Source organism: Cotesia typhae, unplaced genomic scaffold, assembly GCF_013202065.1.
Source record: "Cotesia typhae breed Kobodo isofemale line unplaced genomic scaffold, CoteBio_Ctyphae contig_23, whole genome shotgun sequence".
Lineage (NCBI taxonomy): Eukaryota > Metazoa > Arthropoda > Insecta > Hymenoptera > Braconidae > Cotesia > Cotesia typhae.
In genome coordinates, this window is record NW_027423729.1 from 280041 (window position 1) to 299891 (window position 19851).

The 19851-nt window shown below is 26.4% G+C and overlaps 2 protein-coding genes across 10 annotated transcripts; one reads left to right on the top strand and one right to left on the bottom strand.

Annotated features, from left to right (window-relative positions):
• Positions 1 to 17: 17 nt before the first annotated feature.
• On the bottom strand, positions 18 to 3175 carry Atg10 (Autophagy-related 10). The gene is made up of 5 exons (XM_074239411.1): positions 3044 to 3175; positions 1272 to 1435; positions 809 to 1064; positions 238 to 412; positions 18 to 153 (listed from the first exon to the last, which is right to left on the bottom strand). The coding sequence occupies exons 2-5, from the start codon at positions 1377 to 1379 to the stop codon at positions 54 to 56; spliced, it is 639 nt and encodes a 212-aa protein (XP_074095512.1). The 5' UTR covers positions 1380 to 1435; positions 3044 to 3175; the 3' UTR covers positions 18 to 53.
• Positions 2426 to 19543, top strand: Ssdp (Sequence-specific single-stranded DNA-binding protein). Of its 9 annotated transcripts, none has more exons than XM_074239409.1 (14): positions 2426 to 4041; positions 5036 to 5108; positions 5412 to 5473; positions 5557 to 5641; positions 5786 to 5827; positions 6161 to 6247; positions 8477 to 8584; positions 9569 to 9643; positions 9732 to 9780; positions 10368 to 10397; positions 11218 to 11340; positions 11563 to 11666; positions 11805 to 12005; positions 17689 to 19543. In XM_074239409.1, exons 1-14 carry the CDS (start codon positions 3986 to 3988, stop codon positions 17794 to 17796), a joined length of 1203 nt encoding a protein of 400 aa, XP_074095510.1. In that variant the 5' UTR covers positions 2426 to 3985; the 3' UTR covers positions 17797 to 19543. The 9 variants fall into 9 exon arrangements, with proteins under 9 accessions (XP_074095510.1, XP_074095511.1, XP_074095505.1 ...); XM_074239404.1 differs by lacking the exon at positions 17689 to 19543 and adding an exon at positions 12757 to 15211 and having other exon boundaries at positions 2429 to 4041; positions 11218 to 11426; positions 11496 to 11666; XM_074239401.1 differs by having other exon boundaries at positions 2433 to 4041; positions 11218 to 11426; positions 11496 to 11666.
• The last annotated feature ends 308 nt before the right edge of the window (positions 19544 to 19851 follow it).

The following is a 19851-nucleotide window of genomic DNA, read 5'->3' on the forward strand; positions in this document are numbered from 1 at the left end:
AATTATCAGATACTAAAATTTTTTATCAGCATAATAATTCTAGTAATTTTTAACTAACAATCGGAATTCGTTAGCTTGAAATACTCATTTCTAATTTGCAGATTTAATGCAGCAGGTGACACAGCGCTGAGCCAGCTTACCAATTTATTTTTGCTACAAAATGATTATATAGAGAATCAATTGATAATTTTTTCTATTCAAAAAAAAAAATCTCAACAACATGGATTAATTTTTTACCTCTTTGAAGTATTTTGAATTAATTCCTTCGACATACAAGGATGAAGCTGAAGAAACGTCGTGCCGAGAATCGGATGAATTGCCTGTGACAGCTCGGTATATCCCAGACTCGTATCATTGTGATGTACAAGCTTGTGTGCTAACTCGACATTTACAGGATTGACTCCCGGAAAGTCTAATAAATTTTTTTTAATTTTAGAAATTTTAAATTGATAACGATACATTACAATAATGTAAATGAACCGTAAGTGCATGTACATATATATATATATATATATATATATATATATATATATATATATATATATATATATATATATATATATATATATATATATAACAACACAAAAGCAGTTTCATATAAAACATAATCTCTCAAAAAAAGAAAAAAAAATATCGATCTGTTAGTAATTTTCGTGAAATCAGTACTCTGAAGCAGCACTTTCGCGGATTAAGGTCTAGTGCCGATCGTACTTACCGGGCATCGAGGCTAGTCGTCAGAGTAGTACTAAATATTTTTTATACAACAAATATACGGTAAAAAGCATAAAATCGACATTTTTATACATACCAGAGATCCAACCGTTGAAGAATAGTACAGGTACGCTATAACTCATGGACCAAAGTATGTGATGTTCCGTGATAAATAGGACTTCTAAATTGTTTTTAGCTTCGAAGGGATCATCAACAGCATTTAAGTCATCATCATTAAGCCCATCCTTTTTAATTAATTTTTTTTTAGATTCGGCATTATCCTGATAATCTAAATAGTCTCGTGTTACAAAGGTCTTTACCCGACGTGCTAAATAAGCCTGAGCAGGTACATCCTAAAAAAAAAAAGTTAGCAACAATAATAATAATAATAATAATAATAATAATAATGTAATTAATGACAGCGAATATAAAAAATGTTTGATTTAAAAACGCATGTGCACAAACGAGAGAGAAAGTGCGCACACGAATAAAAAGAGAAAAAAGGTATATTCATATAGTGCAGTTCCCGGCGAGTCATTCCTCTATTGATCGGCTTGTACCTTGTCACCACGGAGTTCCCAACTGTCCAAAATTTCATCTGAAACTCGGGCAAAACTTTTCGCATTCTCAACAAATTCTTCCCATGTTATAGTACCTGGTCCATCCATCCATATAAGATATTGTACAACTTTTACTCCTCAATTGAATGTGTGTAGTAAAGATCCTGCAAGGAATTTCATTCATTATTTTTTACTCATGCAATATATAAATATATACAATACTAACAAACTACATACATGCTTTTATTTTAAATACATATATCAGATCAAATCATAATAAATAGTAGATATAATAATAATAATAATAATAATAATAATGATAACTCGCCGCGGGTTGGAGCTGATATTGACATCGAATCAATTTCGATGGAAACCAAATAGACGGATACGGATGGAATTTATTTTTAAAATGAAAAAAATCTAAATTGAAATAATTATTTGTCAGAACAATATATATGTATATATCGATTGCTCGAGAAAAATGAGAAAGGGGAAGCTGTACACCCATGAGAACAGCTAGTGTCTCCCTTATCCGGCCCCTCGACGCCTCGTCAATTGTCGGGTATTTCGCGTCGGCTAAACTCGCTGGTCCTCGTACCTCCCGCCTTCAGTATTTCCACTCAGTCTATACCTATATTATACAAAATCTCCGTGGGTGAACCCGTGACTGAAATGTGTCCGTGTGCAGTACCGACTCATACTCACTACTCTCAACTCACTTACATACATAATTCACATACCACACATACAAACACTGAAAATATTTTCTACCAATCAAAGCTCTTCTTTCCTATCAGGAATGTACTACATAAATAAACAAATCCCGCATACTCGAACTCCAAATTTAAATAAAAAATTAAAAAAAAAAAAAAAAAAAAGACCCGCCAAATTCAAATTTCTCTAATTTTTACGTCCAACTATTAAAATAATTACTTATGAAAATGAATTATGATCCTGGAATTTTCATAAAATTTCTAACGATACTTGAGAAGATAAAAATTTAGTTCTAAAAATGTCTGCAAAAGGGCGCTAGAATACCTTGAACGTCTGTCGTACCTGGACCTTGAAGTCATGAATGCGCGCGCAGTTAAAATTACCGCACATGCGCATTTTTATTTTTACGTAAACGAACAGCAGAAAACGCGTGTCTGTGATTACGAATTTTTCAGTGTATTTTATTTATACACGTATATTATAAATTAAACCTCTACACCCCTAGAGAAGAAGATCGTGAAAAGAAGAGAGAAAACAGCTCTGATATATACTACATACACAATAGTGGCGTGCGCGTCGTACTCAGGAGGCATTTATATACACGTGTATACATATACGGATTTAAAATATATATGCGAAGGGTTTTTGAAGTTGAGGGGTGGTGGACAACGCGGCAAGGGACGTAGTCTGGTAGTATGGATGGCGTCCAAGTGAATATGTCTGCACATGTATAAATATAAATGTTTGTAAGTATAGTGTGTGTTGATAAGAGTGTATACTAGCATGTATGTATAGTAAAAGTGTGCGTGTATGTATTTGAGAGTATAGCTGTGTAAAGAGGAGAGGAGACGAAAGCGGTGGCGGTAGCGCGGTGAAGTAAGGTGCGACGACAAAGTGAAGTGACCGAGAGAGGCGTAACTTTGCTACAGTGACGTGTCAGAGACGCGTATAACAAATAAATAATAAATAGTATTGTAATATATAAAACCATAAGTGATAAGTGATAAATAACAATAAATTATTTGAATGAAATAAATATTAATATTATAAATACTTACTTGCATTGGTGGTTTGTGGAGAGAATGAGACGAAAGCAACGTGCCGGAACGTGAGCTAGAGAGTAAGAGAAAGACGAAGCTAATGAACGAGGACAGAAATATTGAGTTTGAGTGAGAAGAGGTTAAATTTACTGAGGCTAGAGCGAGACAGTTAAATATATATAACTGAGGGAGATAGTTTAGCTAGGAAGCAGAGTAGCAATAGGTTCACTGTCGCCCTCTTTCACGGATTAAACATAGAGAGCGTCGCCGGGGAATAATCAGCAGCAACTAGTCCTCGTTGCCGTTGTCCTAGTCGACGTCGTATTCATCGACGTCTTCATCAACCTATACATTTTATTATTGTTTATTATTATTAATAATTACAACAAACATCACTAGTAACTGCAAGCATTGTTACTACTGTTAATACTGTTATTATTTTTATCATTGATTAGTTTCGATATTTTGAGACACTAGTAGCATTGCTGTCGACAAATCGTCATCGTTTCCATACGATGACGATACTGTGTGCTTGTCCAGCGGAGTTTAACCCTCAAACGAAGCCATGAGGAGTTGTATAGCTATTGGTACAAGTGAGAGAGAGGACAATTGGTGTAACAACGTACCTGTGTGACGCGTGTTTTAATATTTATTATCATAAAATACACAGGATAAATTAGGGATTTTAATAATTAAATAGTTTTTGTTTTATTTATTTATTTTTTTTTTTATTTTTGTTGGTTAGTTTTTTTTTTTTTCTTATTTTATTGACATTGAGAAGACTAAACACGCTGTTTTTTGTATTAATTTCTGTGGGTATTATTTTACAATAAGTTAAGGATTTTAGTGTCTGGCTCCCACGCCATAAATATAAACTTGATATATTTATTTACATACGTAGTAATTGTATTATATATTTATATAATTATATATTTCGGAGATTGATAAGTAAATACTACGATGTACGCAAAAGGCAAAGGTTCCGCAGTACCTTCGGACAGTCAAGCCAGAGAAAAGTAAGTTTATTATTAATTATTAAAATTTATTAATTTTTCATTTATTTATTTCAGAATTGAGCCAAAATTAATATAAAAAATCGTGTTGTTTATTTTGGAGCAAAGGTGCCAAGTTCAGCTGACATGTTTATACTTACATGCGCATTATCGAGATTTAGTAGATAAATGAATATAAAATATTATTTGTTTAAATAAAATTGATAAACATAAACATGCGGATTGTGAGCTGATGTTTAACTGACAGTGTGAAAAGTTGAGATGTCAAAATACTATATCTGATGAGCTAGAGGCAGTTTTTTTTAAATTTAATCACTGTCACTTCGGGATAACTATTCAGATATAATATATGTGCTCTGATTCACACTCCTAAATATATACATATATGTAATACAACAATACTAAACACGTGACAGTAGGCTGAGATTGAGCACCCCTGGCTATGTTCCAGATAACCAACTACATACTTCACAACACTAGCTGTAGTGTTGTATATATGTATAATTTTGTTCCTTTCTCCATCCTCTCTTTTCTCACGCAAATTGTTAATGTTGTTTTCGCTTACGTTCGTCGGACGTTTGTTCGTCCAAGACCCCCCGTGTGATGATGCCGTTTCTTACTTGTTCTGTGGTTTTAAAACCGTGGATATATATATATATATATATATATATATATATATATATATATATATATATATATATATATATATATATATTCCGTTAGAAATGACGCCGGGTCGTTGACACTCGACCGATTAAATGCACCTCAAGCAGAGCGGAAATTATTGGACAATTACCATGAATTCGTGGTTACATACTTGCTACTTATCCTTGTTCTCCCATCATCCTCCTCCTCATCCTCATCGCAATACACCTTCTGCTTCTTCAACTCTCATATTGTACTTATAACATGTAATACACATCTATTCATTTTAAATATTAAATATATTTCAATTTTGTAGTAGAATTGTTTTTAATTTTATTTATTATTGTTCCAGATTAGCTCTGTACGTTTACGAGTATTTGCTACATGTTGGCGCACAAAAAGCTGCACAAACTTTCCTGTCGGAGGTAATTTTTATTTTTAATAATTTAATATTCCAAGAGCAAAACTTAAAGCTTCAGATATTTTAATCAAGTGTAAGAAATACTTAAATTTTCAATAAAAAATAAAAATAATTCAATATTATTTCATGTTATTATAAAAATAAAAAAAATAAATTTCAAATTAAGTTCTTCAGTACTACATCCTTAAAGTTTACCAGATTGTCTCTTATACTCTTGTTCAAATTTGATGAAAAAATTAAGATATGTAATGGTTCAAGGAAGCAGCACTGTAATTTATTTATTTATTTTTTTTTTTTTATTTTACAGATACGATGGGAAAAAAATATAACACTTGGGGAACCACCGGGATTCCTGCATTCTTGGTGGTGGTAAGTTAAACTAAATAAGTATAATTATTTATAATAATAATAATTTATTATAATTAATTAATTGTTTGAATTGATTTTTACAGCGTATTCTGGGATTTATATTGTGCAGCACCTGAGCGACGTGACTCGTGTGAACACAGTAGTGAGGCCAAAGCTTTCCATGATTATGTGAGTTGAACAATTATTTCAATAATTATCATTAATCATCTGATCATTATTATCTGCACTATAAACAAAATAAAAAAAAATATTATAATAAAACGAGGAACTATCGGCGGTTGCATGACAACTAATGGGTTCTCTATTTTCTAGGGATTTGTAAACAGTGGTTATGGCGTTAATGGAATAGCTCACGTAAGTATAAATTACTAAAAACATTATAAACAATAATAACAATAATAATAATAATAATAATAATAATAAATACTATTGATTTAATGAATTGTTCTTGACTTTCAATATTATTGCTTACTAAAATTTATAACATATCAATATCAGCATTACTGAGCTTGATAACTTATCAATTAATCTCTAATGTCATAAGTTCATTAATAATTCACTAACTATTAACTATTAAATTTATTATTATTTATAATGTAAAATATTGATTTATACGTTTGAGCGATATATTTTATGGTTATATTTATAGTATTTTCAATTTTTAATGAATAAATAAAACAATTTTAGAATGCCGGACCAGCACCATCACCACTCGGACAGATGCCACCAAATGATGGCATGCCTGGTGGTCCAATACCTCCTGGATTCTTTCCCGTAAGTCAATTAAAAATTATTTTATTATTTTATACACGTTACTATTTATTTTTTTATCTAGTCATAATAATTGACGGAGTTAAAATTAAACGAGTATGTGATAAAGCAAATTGTATCTTTCTTTTTTTTATATACTTCTTCTAAAAGAACAATATCAACTCAGTTTCAGCTCGAAAATTTTTTTAAACCTCGTACTCTATTAATTTTAACTTCTTCAAATAAAAATTCACATGTTGTCATATGTTGTCACTGTTTTAATTATAAATTGAAAAAAAAAAAAAAAAAAAATCAATTATTAATTAAGAAACTATTTTCTATGCGGTCTTTCATGATAAATATCAATTTCATTTGATGCTTGTCGTTTGGTGGGTCATATCGGGATGCAATTATATAAAAAAAAAGGCTTCACCCTACATACGATGCACGTTGTATATTGTACATAAATAATTTTATAATTTGTGAATGTCTCTGGGGAACATGGATTTAATTAAAATTTATTTTTCTGACAGCATTAATTAATAAAATGAGGTCTTGTTATAATTACATATAAATTTTAATAATTATATTTCTTCTTTTAAGATATGACGATACATTTCATTTATTGAATTTTAAAAGTTACACTTGATTCAAATCTGGTTATTATTAAAAAAATAACTTGTCATTCAATTGAATTATTTTCTACACCTGCTATATAAAGCTATTATGTACTCAAAATATTTATTCAAGTTTTAAATATTATACATATATAAATACGTCGATATCTAGTACTCTAAGAGGCAGGCTGTAGTTTTAAGTACTTGATATTTGATAAATTATTTATTAGTAATTAAGAGATTAAATTGTCATTATGTTTGTTATTATTTGTAAATTATTAAGTTATAGTGTAGGGATAGTTTTGAAACAAGTGTAAATTCCAAATTGCCATGCTTGACACCACTATTTTGTATTTATTATTTTCTTTGCTATGTACCTGAATCTTACGTATTATATGTATATATGAGTACATCATTGTAAACAATTCTATTCAACTTTGAAATCTTTGAATGATTAAAAATAAAAAAATCTTTACGATTATAATTTAATTCATATTGTAAAGATTTTTTTCTAAATTATTTATTGAAAGGTTTTAAAATTGAATGATAAACAAAAGTTGTTTGAGTGGTATATTAAAATATACATATTTACATATAAATACTTGCACTGGTCATTTCACTTTATTATTCTATTTCTCTGCTACATGGACTCAATGTAGGAATTATTTACCAAATCAAATTTTTTTAGATATTAGATAATAGCCCTTACTCACTATAGAAATTAGTTCAAGCAAATACCTGTCTATACGTTATTAAATTTGGGAATTAGTTGATGATTTTATAAAAAAACAAAAGAAATGGATCACCTTAATGTAACTAATAAAGGTCAAGCTCTTGGGATTACACTAATAAAATACAGCCGCCCTAGAGACTAGATCATTTTTTTTTTCTTTTCAATGTGATCCACATTATAAATAGTGATTTATTTTACAGATTATTAATATATTTTATTAAATTATTTGTACGCATTGATCAAAGTTAAGGTACTTTTTTCAAAATTATTTTATTTATTATCTACTTGTAACAAAAACAATTTTATTGTCGACAGGATTTGCACAAAATATTGCTTGCTCGGTTCCTTATGTCAGAGTTCAATAAAATGTACAGTTATAAAAATTATAATTATTTAACTAACTGTATATTTTCTGAGTTTATCATATTAATTTATTTGAGGTACTATATACAAATAATATTATTTAATAATTAAATATTTTGTATACATTACCTTAGATAATTAAATCTTGTTTATAAATCAACCAAATCATTATTTATCAAATATTATATTATTAAATATTAATTTTGTAAGAAACAAATTTTTCATAAAAAAATTTATTTGAATTATTATTTTTAAATAATTTCAATTAGTAAAATTACATAATTTCATACAGACACATACAATTTAATTTTTTATTTTTTAAAAAAATTATTTCTTACAAGTTAATAATGTTAATTGTGTATGTAACATAGTATTAATAACGAGTTACTAAACAAATTTCGATCTAAGAAATTTTTTTAACACAAAATCATTTTTCCTAAAAAGAAAAAAAAACTAAATTTGAAAAAAAGCCTTTCTAGTATAGTTGTTGCCTGGATCGCAGTGTTGCTACATGTCTGTCGTTTGCATTGCTTGTTGCAGAACAACTCGACAATGCGACCATCTCCGCCCACACACCCCTCATCACAGCCATCTCCCCAGCACCCCCAGCCACCCCCGCCCCCACACTCGCAGATGATGTCCACTCAGGTAAGCCTCATTCAACACATTCACACATTATCAAAAACTATCACTCATATCACGTCAATAATCATTCGTCATTTAATATTATTCCAATACCGGTATTTGTGTTTTTATTTACTAACTTGCTTACTTTTCTTTACTAACAATACTTGTCAATTGTCTCGTATTTCAATCATCATTCATTCAATCAATTAATTAGCGAATGTAATTCAGTGTATATTATTTAATTTAAATGATTGATACACGTAACAATTAAGAACACATTTAATAAAAGTCATTTCCTGTTGGTTTTATGTTTTTCGTTCCAACAAATAGTATAAATACATATTTTATAATAATTATTGTTACTATTAATATTAATATTATATACTAATAATAATAATAATAATAATAATAATAATAATAATAAACAATAACACATTAAATAATACCCTGAAATGAAGGTAAGAAACATAAATACGGCTTTTGTGCACTAACGCAGATTCATAAAAACTATTAATGCTTAAACATAAATACACTAAAGCGAACAAGGTAAGACTGGAAATGAATTAAAAATAATAATATACACTTTTCCAGTGTTAACTAAACACACAATTGCATTGTTCCTTTAATTATTAATTAATTAATAAATAATAATTTAGCATCTTGCCCCTTGCTAAGAAAATCCTAAGCCTGTATATTGTAACGATAAATATTTTTCATTTACAACACTTGATATTTATAAAAATAGAATTAATAATGCATTCTCCTTAGAGTGTGAACCTTTTTTTTTTTTTTCTTTAACAGTACGCGAGTAGATATCTATTTTTATTGAAACAATAAAGTCAAAGTCATAACAATTTTAAAAATTATAATTGCACAACTTACAAATTAAAAAAATATGTATATCTATTTATCTAATAAATACCTATATATTCTTCAAATAACATATTTAATTTATAGGTTTTAATTTTGATGAAAAGAAATTATATGTGTTGTTTATTGTTGCAGTTTATGGGACCTAGATATCCTTCAGGACCAAGACCTGGAGTACGTATGCCACAAATGGGAAATGATTTCAACGGAGTAAGTGTTTTTTTTTTTTTTTTTTTTAATATTTTCAATTTTTAATTTACATTTATATCAATTAATTGATTGATTATTTTTATTATAGCCACCAGGTCAACCAATGATGCCAAATAATATGGATCCTAATAGACAAGGTAAGAATTAATTAATATTGTATTTTTTTTTGTCAGTTGATTTACGTTTATTATTTTAATTATTTTTTTTTTTTTTTTTTTTATTAAAAGTATTGGCAAGCATAACGAAAGAAGAATGATTTAGTCGCATGTGTATCGAAATAAAATAATAATCATAATTAAATTTTAAAATTAATTTTACTAAAAAATAAAATATAAAACATTTCATTTTATATTATATATTATAGACACAGCAATAAATGATTTTTATTCAATAATCAAATATAATTTATCAAAAGGTTGAATTGCTGTGATTTGGAATGGATTGGTTTTTTTAATAGTCTATAAGACAGTGGCATAGCATTTATTAGTATTAATAATTGATAAATCAATTTTGTACAAAAAAAAAAAAAAAAAATACGAATTTACAGAAAAATTTGATTCCTTGAATAATAATTAAATAGTAATTTTTTTTTTTTTTTTTTTTTTTTTTTTTTTTTTTTTTTTATCACTATGCCACTGTAAAAATAAGAGTTTGTAGCAATCAACTTGACCTTACTATTATATTACCTACCTGCCGTACTAATGTGTGCTCTTGTGTTCCTCAGGCGAAGCTGGAGAGTTTGTAGGGTGGCAAGGTAGGAAACCAACCCACCAATCGAATCATACACACAATTACATTGTCGAGCCTACCATCTTATTTTCTCCTCTTCTGCCTACTTTTTTTTTTTTGTATTTTTTATTTAATTCTGTGTTTTTATTAATTACACAAGCTCATTTACTTATGCTTAAAATAATTTAATCACGCACATCATTAGTACTACTATAAAAAATTTTTTAATATCAAACAATTGCAACTACTTATCCTACATACCCGCACAAAACACATTTTTTTCTGCAAAGGAACAATAGATGTTTAATCAAAAAATAATACGCTTCTATTTGAAAAAAGTTATTCTTGATTATAGAGCATCCAATTAACCGAAAAAATAACCAGAGTATTTGCTTTGATTTTTAAACATAAGCTTTTTGTGGTTTCATTTATTTAATGCCTCATTGTAATTCATTTCACGGTACATCCACTTTTTTTTTTTTTTTTTTTTTTTTTTTTTTTTAATCAAATTCTGTATTAATTATTGTTTGTTTTAAAGCATGGAATCCGTTGCTTACTTCCAAAACTCTGGTTAAAAATTTATTCTTTAGATAAGTTATCTGCAAAAAATTTTTTTATAAATCAATGATCAATGCCTGACATCCAAACGCCATTGTGTATTTTATTAATAATTGTACTTTTTAAAATACGAATCTAGACACGCTTCTTTAATATACAATCATAGTATCAAATTAGTGACAGTATTAACAAAAACTCAAAATCTGTGTAGCACAATAATAAATATTGAATGTATTATCAAATGTATAATTAAATAGAATTAAAATTAATATTTAATTTTTCTGTAGGTCCACCGGGTATGAATCCAATGAATCCACGAATGAATCCACCTCGTGGGCCAGCCATGGGACCAATGGGTCCTGGTAATTATGGCCCAGGTATGCGAGGCCCACCACCAAACAGTAGTTTAGGTCCTGGTGGACCTGGAGGTCCTGGTATGCCACCTATGAACATGGCAGGACCTGGTAGACCACAATGGCAACCAAACACATCAACAGTAAGTTTAAATTAATAAAATTTATTCGTTAAATTGCAACCAATTTTATCATTTTATTAAAATTTAAAGCCTATGAACTATTCATCATCATCACCTGGTAATTATGGTGGGCCACCTGGTTCGACAGGACCTCCAGGTCCAGGTACGCCAATAATGCCAAGCCCGCAAGATAGCAGCAATAGTGGCGGTGAAAATATGTACACAATGATGAAACCAGTACCTGGAGGCAATATGCCTGGCGTAAGTATTTTTTTATAATTATTAAATGTTTAATTTAAGCTTTGGTAATAGTAATTTAATTCTTTAGTATTTGATAGTGAAATAATATTTAATAAAATACAATAAATTAAGTTTACAAGTGAATTATTTTTAACACAGGATTTTCCAATGAGTGGGGGACCAGAAGGTGGACCTATGGGCCCAATGGGGCCTAACACAATGGGCCCAGTATTGAATGGAGATGGTCTTGACGGTATGAAAAATAGTCCAGCGAATGGTGGCCCTGGTACACCGCGAGAAGACAGTGGCAGCGGAATGGGTGATTATAACCTAAGTGGATTTGGTGGACCCGGTGAAAACGTAAGTATAGCCAGGTTATATTATTAACTTTGATATAAATCTTTATTTATTTATTTATTTTTTATTTTATTTATTTTTTTTTTTTTTTTTTCATTATTTTGCAATCAATTCACAATCCACGGTCTTACGTATTCGCGTAGAACTTAATACGCATGCAATCCAACAATATTAAATAAAAAAAAAAATAAATAATTTTTTTTTATTTTTATTATATAACAATATAACCATTGCTTACATCATTAAGGTCTTTTTGTCGCAATTGCTAATTTTACCATAACGCGTTTATTTTTTCTAAAAATAATACAGTATCATTAGATTTTATTTATTATTATTATATTTTTTAATTTTTTAAAATAATTATTATCATTAGGCTCTCGTTAATAACTGATACTGGTGTGGTAGCTATTGCATTTATAAATAAATAAATAAAATTTACGCATTAAAAGATCGATCAGGTATCCATAGATTTTCAAATTATTAATTCACAACTAATCCAAAATTTGATTAATCAATTAATTATAAATATCTACTGCTGCATATAATATTAATAATTTGGATACACGATCGATACTCATGGCTTAAATATGCCTATGTATATTTACGGAATGACAGATAAATAAGTTATTAATAAATTAACTCTAATATAAATCGCGATTTGCATTTGATATAAAATTTAAAATAATTGCCGGGTTTATTTAAATAAATAATTACCAGAGTAACCGCATTCGTGCACGTTCTCTATTCTCGACAGTTTTTTTAAATCAAATCGCCTTGGATCCAGCTACGAGATCAATAGACACCGGGTTTTACCCACAGTGAGAGGAAGGATTCAGCGCGAATAAGTTCTTCTGATAAGAAATATTTTAGTTTAAAGTTAAATTAAAAACAAAACTGAATAAATAAATAAAAAAATAAACAAATAACTGCACAGTATAATTAGAAAAAGAACAAAAAATAATAATTAATTAAAACGATATTCGCGAATAGTTAAGACTTATGCAAATTGTACAATACATCGTTATTTTTGCCAATTTTTTAAAATATCCGTGTTAGTATTAAGAAACTTAACAACAATTATTAACAGTTATTAAATTGCCATTAACGCCATACAAACAAAAAAAAAAAAAACTATGTAAATGCTTTTCTAATACTCGCAAGGTTGCTAATTATTATATTTCATTTTTTTTTTTTTTTTTCATTTGTTTGTTTTACTTAATCTTTTATTATTAATTTACATCTTTGATTGTGAAATTACTTAGCGTTCGTTATTATAATGATTAATTACCGCGGACTATTTTTTTTCTTTATTTATATTTATTAGACAATGATTTCTAGCTCATAAGCGATGGTGCCTGATTTACGAAAGGTTGTTGTTATTTTTTTTTTTTTTTTTTTTTTTTTTTGTAATCATAGTTGATTTTGTCGCATAATTTTATTCTTTAATTTTTTTGTACGTGTTTTCCTGTAGTATTAATTTTTAAATTTTACTATTAACCTTTATACCGTAGATTTTGATAGTTGCTTTGAAATAATAAAATTATTTATTTTATGGAAAAAAAAAAAAAAAAAAAAAATTGATATTAAGATTTAACATTCTTAATATTAAGAGAAAAATTAATGATATTATAGTTCTTAATAACTTGAAATATGGCGTAAAGGTTAATAATTAATTACCAGTTTTTAAATACATTTAAGAGTAATAAAAATTTTGAAAACATAAAACTAATTATTAAAACGAATTTAAATTTTTAAATAGTCCAATAATCAATTTTAAAATTAAATTATTCAAGATTCTAGTCTATTTTTTTTTTTTTTGTGCATTCTTATACGAGTATTTTTCTTTTTTTACTTTTTATATTTGAATAATTAATACTCTTTAATGTAATCACAAAACTGGTACGAGAGAATAAATCCCTCCAATTTTTGCTCACTTCTATTAACAAACTCCCGTTTTAATCGGGAATGCACTCAATTAATCAATTAATTATAATTATAAAAATAATAATATTAATAATAATCGGCAACTTACGCGTCACAATTACCTAGTGGGCTCTACACTCTTGCGATAAAATAGCATTAAAGTAAAAAAAGTATCTTGCCGCTTAATTGCTCAATTAATTTTTTTATAAGTTAATTAATTAATATAATCTGTACTTATTAATGAAAAGGAAAAAAAAAAAAATAAAAATAAAAAAAACAAACAGATATGTTTTAAAAGTACAATCGACATCTTTGTCGTAATTTAAAAAGTTGATAATTAAACTACGCGCTGTGTTTATTTTAATCGTCTATTAATTGCGATTAATAATCAATAATAATAATAATAAATAACTAATAATTAAATGATATAATATTATTAACAAACAACAATTTAAATAATCAATGAATTATTGTCTATGTTAAAAATTTATAAATCGTTTTATCGTGCTTAAGGACACATTATTATGTACGTTTATTTCACACAATTACTAATTGTAAATATTTTAAACGACAATTATCATTTTTAATCACGATTCAATTTATATTTGTAAAAAAAAAAAAAAAAAAAAAAAAATGAATAACAGCATGAATTTTTTGGAGCTTGTTTAATTTTTATAAAACAAACAAAAAAATAAATGCCATAACGGTTATTAATGATATTTTTAATTAATTAATTAAAATTTTTCAAGACCATATATGTAGCAATGTATGTACATATTTTTTTTATATATATTACTAATACCCTATTACATAATTAATTGAACAAACAAAGAAAGCCTACAATTGTATATTTTAAATGACGAAATAATATTAGTAATCATTATTTTGAAATAAATTAGTAATTTTTTTAACGCGATTTATTAAGTATATACGAGTAGAATAACTGCGAGTTTATTATAATTGAAATAATAAAATAATAAATAAAAATAATAACGTTGCCGGATTAACTTGAATAATAGATACTTAAATAGTAAGAAAAATGTTATATAATATTAAAAATACGTTACTATTTTTGTATACATATAAGACACGTAATGTGAGTACTGAACCTTAATGAATGAATGAATAAATAATTAAATGATAACAAACTTTATTTCCAATAAATATAAATTAACATATTTAATTTAAATTAAATTTATAAAGCATAATTAACTGATTAAAATAATTAGGGAATAAAGTTGATTAGAAAAAGTAAAAACTTAAAAAAAAAAAAAAAAAAAAAAAAATATTAGAAAAACTCCGTCCGCAGGTGGTTATAGGTCAGTACCAGACTATGCTGTGCTGCTATTACGTATTATAAATCGTTTAAAAATATCTATATAAATAATTACCGATTTAATGTAAAATATAGAAAAACATAGTCGAGTGCAAGTACGAAATTTTGGACTGGTTATTATTAATTATTATTTATGCCACAAAGGATGGCGCTCATTTTTCTATATTTTTTTTTTCCCCCGTTGGTCGAGACTGATATTATTTAAGAATTTCGATTTCAAGTATAATTATATATTTACATTACGTTATAAATATAATAATTTCTGACGTTTTATTTGAAATAACAAATACTGGTCCGAAATATCGTCTTGAAAGCTCTTTTTCTTGATGGAAAATAATTAAATAAAAAAACTATAAATAATACATTTTTCTTTATTATTTTTTTTTTTTTTATTAACTAAAAAATTAAATTCTATTTAATATACTCGACGTCGAAGGTACGCTTACGTTCCAAGATTTATCGTGATCTGGAAAGTCATATTTTTTTTTTTTTTTTAATTATTATTATTACATTTATTATTGTAAATTATAACTATTATTAATACTATGATCTTTTAATTAATTAATAGTCATTTAAATTTAATATTATTTTTAAAACTATAAATAAAAACTTAAGTCTTGAAGTGTAAACGGACCTTTATTATTATCGTTTACTTAATAAACTCCCAAGTTGTAAGCTACAATTAATTATTAAATAAATTAAATAAATAAATTTAATGCCTACGCTAAGGGAGATCGAGACAATAAATGTAATCCTGTTACGAAACTGACAACTGAGTTTTTTTTATTTTTTTATTTTTTAATCCCTTAGGGTGCTGCCTACTTGAAGTATTCATGTATAATTGTCTATTTAATTATTTACTTCGCGTATTTATAAAAAATTTATTTTTATAATTATTTTTATTTTTTTTTTATTTTTATTAATTTTATTCGTTTAATATATATACTCAATACTGTGTTTCACGTCGTCACGTTAAAACCTTTAAATCCTTGTCCTTTTTATTTATTTATTTATTTATTTATATAAGATTATTTTAATCCTTTAAATGTTATTTTTTTTTTGAGCCCTTCATATTTGTTTTTTTTTTATTGTTTATTTATTTAAATATTGCGGAACGCGTGAAACACACATTCTGCGTCGCGTTAAAAAAAGACGACGTCGATTATAATTAAAGACAAAATTATTTTGAGTAAAATTTTAGCTTTTAAATTTAAAAATAAAAATAAAAAAAAATCTGGTAGCTTTATATAGTACTAGGCTGTACTGACCTGTAGCACATGGATGCGTGAGTCGGATTGCGATTGTGGATTGCGAATTAGTAAATCTCATTTTAAAGTTATAGAACTAAAAATTCAATTTATAAAAACCATATGTAAGACAAAAATTTAAATCACTATGAATTTATTTTATTTTTCAATTTAAATTTCATATTTTTTTTTCTTTTTTCACAACATTAAAATTTTTTTTTTTTTTTTTTTTTTTTTTTTTGTAATCGGTGAGGTGTGCGTGCCTAGGGGGACTTAGGCCGCCTTTAAATTAACAAAGGCATTTGAAAATTAATTTTTTATTTCGTATTTTAAATTAACGTCCATGTGTTGTGGGTCAGAGCACCCTGTTATTACAATTACAAATCCTTAAATCAAATCCTTAACAAAAAGTAAATGAGAAAAAAAAAATTTAAGAATAATCTCAATTGAATCCACCCGAAAGAAAATCGTTTTTTATTTCTTCACGAAGCCTAACCCCACCGACGCACCATCACCACACCTAGCACGCACCCACAACTGTGCGTGGCACACACATGAGCCGGTCAGTATTTGACTTCAAATATAAACAAACAACATTCTTTATTTTTATATTATTTTGATTTTTAGTTTTTAAAGTATTTATTTTTATTTATAAATATAATTTACCATATATTTTGTATAGATAAATCATCAGTGGACAATTTTCATTTTTATTACAGTTTTGTATTAAAATTTAATGAAATGAAATTTCTAATGCAAGTTCAATTATTATTATTGGTATAAATTTTAAAGATAGTTTCAGCTTTTAAAATATTTTTTTCGACCAATTTTCCAATATTGAATTATAAAAAAATTTTAATTAAAAAAAATTTTTTTTTTCATTCAATTGAATTTTTCAAGTTTTGACTTTTGTAATCTAAAATTAAAAAAATTAATTTTTTAATTTGAATGTAAATTAATTAGAAAAAAAGGTTAGATGATTTAAATTTTGAAAAATAAATATTATAAAACTGTTCACTTGAATAAAAATGTTTGTAATTTATATAAAAAGTACAAATACTGGTTAGGAAAAAAAAAAAAAAAAAAAAAAAAACCCGGCAAAATATAAATAAAAATCCCTGTGTGGGTGTGTTGCACGACGATTTACGTGTAACCGGCCTTGGTGTTGGTTGGTTCGCAGGATCAAACGGAGTCAGCAGCCATTCTCAAGATCAAGGAAAGCATGCAGGAGGAGGCCAAGAGGTTTGAAAAGGATTCCGAACATCCAGATCAATATTTCATGCAATAACTCTCCCCGAGTAATTGGAGCTCGCGATCTGACTAAAGAATTTCGCGACTGTGTACTCGAACGAGATATATAGATAGCTATATATGTTTATATATTTATATAAATGTATATTAATTTCTTATTCCAGTACCGTCCCTACGGATAAAACCACTTATTCGTCCCTTTTCCTTTTATATTAAGTTATATATTAATTAATTAATAATAATTAAATCAATTTTTCTTCTGTTATCTTTCCATAAAGTATCTTGCCCTTGTTCCATTAAAAGTCTTCAGAATCAAGGAAAAGGCGTTGCGATGGTGGCTTTCGCGAAATTCTCATGTCAAAATATCTCGTACTAATAATAAAGAATTTAAATAATAATTAAAAATAAAATTAAAATCAGTACATAGACAATCGCCAATTGTGTAATGTACGTACGATAAAATTTTAAAAAGATTGTCATGTATTTTTTATCATCATCTATCAATTATTAATTAATAACGAGATCTGCGAGATTTTAATAATTAATTAAAATGTGTAAAGAAGTGATGAAAAACAAAACAATATAATAAAAAAGTAAATTTTTAATTAAATAACCAAAACGCGCGGGATTTATATATTAATAGAATTTGAAACGTTTAAAAGAGATATATAATAATGATAATGATAATAATAATGATAATGATAATAATAATAATAATAATAATAATAATAATAATAATAATAATAATAATAATAATAATAATAATAATAATACTAATATTAATATCATTCATGGATTGGAAATAGATATATGCACGTTTAACAAGTTCCAAATATATTTATTGGAACTGTTCTCCAAATATAAATATAATTTATTTATTAATATAATTTGGAGAAAATAAGACGTGCCAAATATCTAAAATAGAAAGGACTTTTTTAACTCAAAATTATTGGAATAAACTTCCAAGATTACTAAAAATTAAATCACAAAAATAAATAATTAATAAAATAGTAATAAACAATGAAAATTAGGCCAGTCTTGCGGATTAATTTTATCCGCAGTATTACAACGGCGTTGTCGACTGTGTTATTAATTAATACCGTTAAATTTTAATAGATAAATAAACATTAAAAAATTACGGTTTTATTAAAACACTTATCGATTACCAGAGATGAATTTAAGAATAAATAAATAAAGTTATTGTATAATTATAAAAATAAAAAAATAAAAAAAAAATATAAATTTTTAAGACGCAATATCGTGATCGAATCATTGTAATCGCGGGGCAAGATAAATTTTTATTGAATTAAATGACTCGAGGAATGGAATTTTTAAAGTGTAAATTTATTAATAATCATGATAATAATAATTTAAAAAAAAAAAAAAAAAAAAAAAAATTTTTTATTATATTATAATAATATCACTATTATACTATTTTATTTTAATATATTATATTTTTAATTGTTTTTTATTATAATTTTAATTAATTGTAGAGAGATACAAATTTTAAAATCAAATAAAATAAAGTAGGACGTGCCGTCCAATTACAATTATATTATATAGTTCTATCCTCGAGTCAAATACGGCAATTACGCGCAAAAATTGAGAAAAATTAATTTTTAATAGTAAAAAAAAAATTTTATCAATCGTGCGCGAACCTCACGCATTCTTTGAATTCACGCATAATTAATGACATAATTGTAGGTATCCTGTATGAGTATAGCAAACAGTAGTGTAAACAATAATAATTATAATTAATTAATTAAAAACAAAATTTTAAGATATTATTGAATAAATATCATCTATCCTACCAAAAAATTATTTTTTATACTTTTTTATTCTACATCTCAATCAACATCACTATTAATATTAATAAGGTAAGTTATATTTTTTTTTTTTTTTTTTAATAAAGTGAATTTATTATATCATATTACTGTAACTTAAAAAAAAAAAAATTACAGTTTAATAATTTTAAATATATTTATTAAAATTAAGCAAAAAGTACATTTTCTAAATCTAAATATTTTAATATATTCAAAGTTTATTCTAAATGCATTATTTTAATGACACAAATTTAAAATAAAAAAAATAA

What these genes read in the sequence shown, in the direction of transcription:
- Atg10 (XM_074239411.1), bottom strand. Translation starts at nt 1,379, where the DNA reads ATGGATGGACCAGGTACTATAACATGGGAAGAATTTGTTGAGAATGCG. An exon ending in CTTCAACGGTTGGATCTCTG is followed by an intron (nt 413 to 808) that starts GTATGTATAAAA and finishes AAAATTTATTAG; the next exon opens with ACTTTCCGGGAGTCAATCCT. An exon ending in ATTCAAAATACTTCAAAGAG is followed by an intron (nt 154 to 237) that starts GTAAAAAATTAA and finishes ATCATTTTGTAG; the next exon opens with CAAAAATAAATTGGTAAGCT.
- Ssdp (XM_074239401.1), top strand. Translation starts at nt 3,986, where the DNA reads ATGTACGCAAAAGGCAAAGGTTCCGCAGTACCTTCGGACAGTCAAGCC. An exon ending in CCAAAGCTTTCCATGATTAT is followed by an intron (nt 5,642 to 5,785) that starts GTGAGTTGAACA and finishes TCTATTTTCTAG; the next exon opens with GGATTTGTAAACAGTGGTTA. An exon ending in TATGGATCCTAATAGACAAG is followed by an intron (nt 9,781 to 10,367) that starts GTAAGAATTAAT and finishes TGTGTTCCTCAG; the next exon opens with GCGAAGCTGGAGAGTTTGTA.